Here is a 5773-nt window from a genome sequence, read left to right on the forward strand (position 1 = left end):
CAAGCATCGCTGCTCCACCCTCTCTCGAGCCCCTCGATCCCAGATCCCCGTCTCCAAGTCACCCTCTCCCTCCCTCAGATCTCGATCCGCCGCCGCCCTCACCATAGACGAGATCGATCTCCTCCCTCCCTCCCGTTCTCCCCTAGCCTTATCCACTCCGAGCCAACCAACCACTCCGGACCCCTCCTCCCCCACCCAGCCTTCTTCTTCTCCACCTCCGCCACAGGTTCCAGGAGAGCTCGCCTCGCCTTGCTGCTACCTGAAGCCACCAGCGGAGGCACGCTGGAGGGAGCATGAATGTCTCCGTCGTGCCCCGGAGCGACCGCGAGGTCGTCAAGGGCTCGGTACGCGCCCGCCCGCCTGCTCTTCCTTCTGCGCCGCGGGCCGGCGGAGGGCTTCGCTCTCGGCTGGCCCGGGGTTTGATTAAGATCTCTACTAGAGCGGAGTTTCCAAGCTCGGCCTGACCGTTCGTCCCGTGGTTCCCGTTTTCTCTGCAGGCCAAGGTCACGGATCTGCAGGAAGCCATCCATGCCAAGCGTAAGTCTAATCACCTCTCTTTCCTCCTCGCCAATGCCTTCTACTTCCAGGTTTGAGTTCAAATATGAAAAATACTAGTACCGTCAACCGCAATTCAGTCAGCCTGGTGACCAGATGAGTTCACTGGGGATGCTGCTTTGGTTAAAATAAGTAGTACCAAATTCGTTAGTGAACCAGTAGATGAGCTGAGCGCTACACTGTGTTTGGGTCATATCTAGTACTGCTGGACAATCACATCAGAGCAGTGAATGTGCTGTAGCGAGTGTTTTGCCCTCCTTGCTTGTTTGCTTGACCTCATCTGGTATTGTATGGTCCTTTTGGTCGCTACAGGTTGTTAGGATCTTGTCTCGGTAGGAGGGAGTTAGCCGTCCACATCTGTGCACTCACAAGCTTCGTGACAGCTTTTTATTTAATTTAAGTACAAAATTACACTTCAATATGAGTATTTCAGTTAATTACAGTCACATGCTTTGTGGTTTTGGAGAGGGAGAATTGAAAAAGGATAATTGAATTCACAGCATGGTCGGTAGGTGTCCTTTGGAGATTGGTTTGGGTTTGTGCTTCACAATTTCAACTGTGTATTACAGAAAGCACTCATCACCCACAGTGAAAAACATTCCGTGGCTCCCTTTGAAAAGAAATTAAGTTGCTGCGGCAAGCTAATAATCTTTATCGATGTTCTATTGGAAGCTACATATGAAAAGTACATAATATTCAGCACCATATATGGTGATGCAGTGTACTGTTGAATGTTTGAAATGCCACCAGTCTAAACTTTTGAGCTGCAGAATAGAATAATATAGTCCTGATGGTGTCGTGCGGCTCAATTAAGAAACAGTTCGCCTGAAAAAAGTGATAATCCAGGTCCTGATCTTGGTCAAATATGTTAGAAACTTGAAAGTAGCTCCATCCTGATTCCACACCCTTTCCACTTTGAGTAGATTATTTTATCATTTCTTGCCGTAAGTAGGTCCATCTTTCGACTTTGTCTTCAAGTAGCACTTGCACTTCTAATTTTGATCATACAGGACTAATATTGTTATTTTACTGCCAAATTAAGTGTAGCATGCCCTGCTAGATGCATACTGTTGATGTTCTGCTTTTGAGCCTGCAACATAAGGTGCTAATGTTGAGAACAATATTATCATTAGATCTTCCCTATGCATGAAATTCACTTGTGTGGCGGATTTATGTGGGTGAATTATGAATGGGCTAGATTGGCATTATTTTGTCATATTTCCCTTTATATTTTGTTTTCTCTACGAAGAGCACATGTTTTTCCTTACGATGTATGGGTTAATAATCACTTGTTTACACATTATGCAGCTAAGAAGTATTATCCTGCTAGGCAACGGCTCACCCTCCCTGCACAACCTGGAAAATCTGGAAAGCCAATTGTCCTCAACCAAAAGGCCAGCCTATCGGAATACTGCGAGAAGGGTTCCGGGTCATGTCTAGTACCGCTTGACAATCACATCAATGCAGTGAATGTGCTGTAGCCAGTATTTTGCCCTCCTTGCTTGTTTGCTTGACCTCATCTGGTACTGGTAGGGTCTTTTTGGTCACTACAGGTTGTTAGGATCTTGAGAGGGGATGATTCGAAATAAATAGGCTCATCTTTCATTACTTGCTATATATACAGTTCTGTTGTATGCTTGCAAATCTATTTGATTTGGTTGCTGTTTGTTCTTGTGTATATTAACTGTCTATATGTGCTCGTATATTAGGGTGACGTCACAGCAGGATATATCTCGTGCAAGGCTCTGGTTCTTTGAGGGCCAGAAGAAGATCTTGCTTTGTAGTGAGATCTCACTTCTTCCACGGATACAAGGTCATAGCATCTAAAAGGCCCTCCCTTGAGTACTTTTTATGATGTGTGCTCTTGCTGCCGTTCATGAGCATGCACCTGAGTGTTCCTTTGTGTAATGTTTAAACTCGTGCTTTTTAAATATGCATATCAGGGGAGGACATCATTTGGTCGTCCACTCATTACCAATGAGAAAAGATTTATCTGTCTTGACCCCGCGGTTTTCTTTTCTTTCAGCTTGTAAATATGCTCGGTGAATCAGCAAATCCCAGGTGTAATGTGTTTTTTTTCTCGTCTAAACCTCCTTAGATATGACCTACTGCTGAACTTAGTGCTGGATGAAGCAGTCGAGTCTGAAAGAGTAGGCTTTCTATTTTTTCTAATGATTGATAGTTTCTACAGTTAGAGCTTAGAATGAGAGTTATGACTTATTTGTTCACCATAGAACATTTTGTTCTACTAAAATTTTGTCAAGGCTAACTTTGTACTAGAGCACTGCATGGAGTACTAGATTACGAAAATGCAGATTTATGTTTTCTTTAAACAACATGATCAATGTGGCTCTTTTGCATTTATAAAGAGATAATGTCCCTCCTTTCTTCTACAGTGTCGTGTGTAATAATCCTCATCTTGCAATTTCTATAGTGGCGTTTATCTAATGCATGTACTTGTACTGTCTCTCTGGACTGCTACTTAGCTTGGTTTCCCCAAGTGAAAGCAAGTCTTCATGCAGTCCTTTTCACATGAAAGAATAGTGTTACAAATCAAATTTTGTTCTTATTCTGCTAAGGTTGTTTGCAATGGTTATACATATGTTACACAATTTTTGCTGCTCGCTAATCAGCTTTAGAGATGGTAACATGGTGCTGCACTCGGAGGATCATCTTATGACACACAATCAATTTTTGGTGTGCTCAAAATTTTAATTTTAGTGATAAGGAAAGATCCCACCTAGTTTGCTGGCTCTCTCACTTGAGTTGGTTTAACAGTAGTGGCCTCCTGATTTGTAGTTGGGTAGGTAGCTGAGAAGACTCATGGTGCTGGCTGGGAGCAAAAGTTTATATGCATGGATAATGAACTTGCACTGAATGGACACAAATAAAGAGCTGAGTATTAAATTAACTTGTACTAACTGGAAACAATATTCTGTATGGTGTACATAAATATCGAGTTGATAGCTGATATGTAGTGACCCCTTTATCTACACACATGTTTGGTTTATAGCAGTGTAGGGGTTATGCTACTACTGATGTGGTTTATATGCCTGCTTTTAACTTTGCTGATTGAAATGGGCTGCTTTGTTTCAGAGGAGCGCTGCTGATCTGATGCTACGGGTTCTGCAAAACAACCCTGACATGTGGCTGCAAGTGGTGCACATCCTGCAGAACTACCAGAACCTCAACACGATGTTCTACAAGTAAGTCTCTACTCCTGAATGCCTTGTTGCAAATGTTTAGAAGGTAGTTTGCAACTGAATGAAGATTGATTGATGTCTTGGCTGCAGCTAGTCTTGGATTAGCATGCATGTTTACATTCAGTACTGCCAGCACTGGCCATTAAAAACACTTGCTATGTGTTCACCTGTTATATTAGGAAATGCAGCTGGTCTTGACTCTGTTCATTCTCTGCTTGCCAGCCCTCGTATACTCCATTTGTTCTGTAATAATGATATTGTGGTAGCTTAACATGTTAGAAACCGGGTGGTTTATTATTCTGCACTGAAATTATATATGATGATTTATTGTAACTTCTGTGTGTAATTGGGCTTGGTTTGTGACCTGTGTTGTTGGGTGTAATGAGCAGGGGAGGTTTCCCATGCCGAAATTGATTGGCAGTGGACGACTAGTCATTTTTTTGCCATGACATAGTATTCAGATATTTGCATATGTTCAACCACAATTATCCCGTTTTCTCGTTGGATCCAATGAGAGAGAACAAGATTAGATTAACATTTATGTCCTTCCTTTCATGTGCTGCTTGTGCCTATCTTGACCTTGTCACATTATTATGTTTCTAACTTCCCATGATTTATTATTTGCAGATGTTGGCCTTCATTCTTCATAAGTTGGGTGCACATGAGCTCTAGGAAGAAGAATCCTAAAGAAAAACTACACCTAGCAATGCGTTTTAGCTCATTGGAGCTAGTTATGTGTTGTGTATGTTTAGTTGCATTTTATAGCTGAATACCAGATCTGTACTATGTATGATTGTAATGTACTTTGCTTGGCTGTTGTATGAAATATTATGCCTTATTGGCTCTTTGAATCAAATTATCTAATTGCACAAATATAGAACTGACGTGTGGTTCCCAAACAATAATTCTGGTAATTGGTTCCCATTTGACTAGTGGGACCTACTTTAAAATGGAAAAGAAACAAAAGAAAACTAACAAGTGGGCTAGAAAAGGCCGAGGCCCAAAAAACGTGAACTGTAAAAGATTGTGGCCCAAAAAATTAAAGTCTGTTGGGCTTGGCCCATGAAGCTAACAAAAATTGACAGGAAAAATACATTAAATTGGCTGAATTAATGGGCTCGGCCCATATAAACACTCAATTGGACCGGGCCGATTCTAATTTTTGACCTTTTCAATTGGTTGTAATTTTGCCACGTCAGATTGCCACGTCGGATTCGACGTAGCCTAGGCAGACAGCCAGTGACCAAAACAAAAGGTCACGGGTTCAACGACCTTCTGTTTTGGTCGTAAACGTCCACGACCTTCTCACATAGAAGGTCGCTATAGTCAGTTTACGACCCCAGCTTTTGACCTTCTGTTTTTGGTCACAAAAAGATCGCAAATGAAAAACCATGACCTTTCAATGACCAATAGTGGTGCTCACAAGTTGACATATTTCTTGTACTGTCAGTCCATCTCAAGTCAAGACAGAGCTTTGTCATGTTTACGTTTTGCCATCGGCCAGGCCGAATACTTGTTTCACGGGCACAAATACGTCAAAAGGAGGTTTGAGATTACGCACCATTGACAGTGTCCTTGACGGAGGCAAAGGGCATCAAGTCCGAGTTGTTACCTTCCACACGTCCTCGCCGCAGCCGCTTGCGATGAAAACGACCAATCAAATTCTCATAGTTTATGCCTGCCATAGACCCAAATCGTGAAAGCTGGTGTGGTCGTGTGGAGGACGACAATGGCTACGGGATGAGGTGGGCGAGGTGGAGGCCGCGGATCAAGCCAGCCTTTGAGTAGATCGTCTTGTTCCTGAAAGTGTCCTTCGTCTAAATTGAATTAGATCAAGCTGGGCAGGATCGAGATATCTTTAGGAAAGGCATATATATAAACAAAATATTTATTTCAAGAGTTCAATCTTGTCTTAGACCTGCAAGGTAAGATGTCGGCACTGAATACACACACCATACAACACACATTCAAAGAAAAGATGCAAGTAAAAAAGAACATATATATCTTGATGACTA

General features: G+C 42.5%; 1 protein-coding gene across 3 annotated transcripts; it reads left to right on the plus strand.

The window, feature by feature from the left end:
- Positions 1 to 6: 6 nt before the first annotated feature.
- LOC119365392 lies at positions 7 to 4633 on the plus strand. 3 transcript variants are annotated; one of them, XR_005175511.1, is made up of 5 exons: positions 7 to 344; positions 498 to 537; positions 1864 to 2368; positions 2582 to 3761; positions 4386 to 4633. XR_005175511.1 is itself a non-coding variant. In XM_037631005.1 (3 exons), the coding sequence occupies exons 1-3, from the start codon at positions 2622 to 2624 to the stop codon at positions 4525 to 4527; spliced, it is 336 nt and encodes a 111-aa protein (XP_037486902.1). In that variant the 5' UTR covers positions 2375 to 2621; the 3' UTR covers positions 4528 to 4633. The 3 variants fall into 3 exon arrangements, 1 of the variants encoding a protein (XP_037486902.1); XR_005175510.1 differs by having other exon boundaries at positions 3652 to 3761; XM_037631005.1 differs by lacking the exons at positions 7 to 344; positions 498 to 537; positions 1864 to 2368 and having other exon boundaries at positions 2375 to 2705; positions 3652 to 3761.
- The last annotated feature ends 1140 nt before the right edge of the window (positions 4634 to 5773 follow it).

The sequence above is a fragment of the Triticum dicoccoides genome, chromosome 2B, assembly GCF_002162155.2.
Source record: "Triticum dicoccoides isolate Atlit2015 ecotype Zavitan chromosome 2B, WEW_v2.0, whole genome shotgun sequence".
In the NCBI taxonomy this organism is placed as follows: domain Eukaryota; kingdom Viridiplantae; phylum Streptophyta; class Magnoliopsida; order Poales; family Poaceae; genus Triticum; species Triticum dicoccoides.

Coding starts and splice junctions, on each gene's coding strand:
- LOC119365392 (XM_037631005.1), top strand. CDS start 2,622: ATGTGTTTTTTTTCTCGTCTAAACCTCCTTAGATATGACCTACTGCTG. Junction 2,706..3,651: donor AAGCAGTCGAGTCTGAAAGA/GTAGGCTTTCTA, acceptor GCTTTGTTTCAG/AGGAGCGCTGCTGATCTGAT. Junction 3,762..4,385: donor CTCAACACGATGTTCTACAA/GTAAGTCTCTAC, acceptor TATTATTTGCAG/ATGTTGGCCTTCATTCTTCA.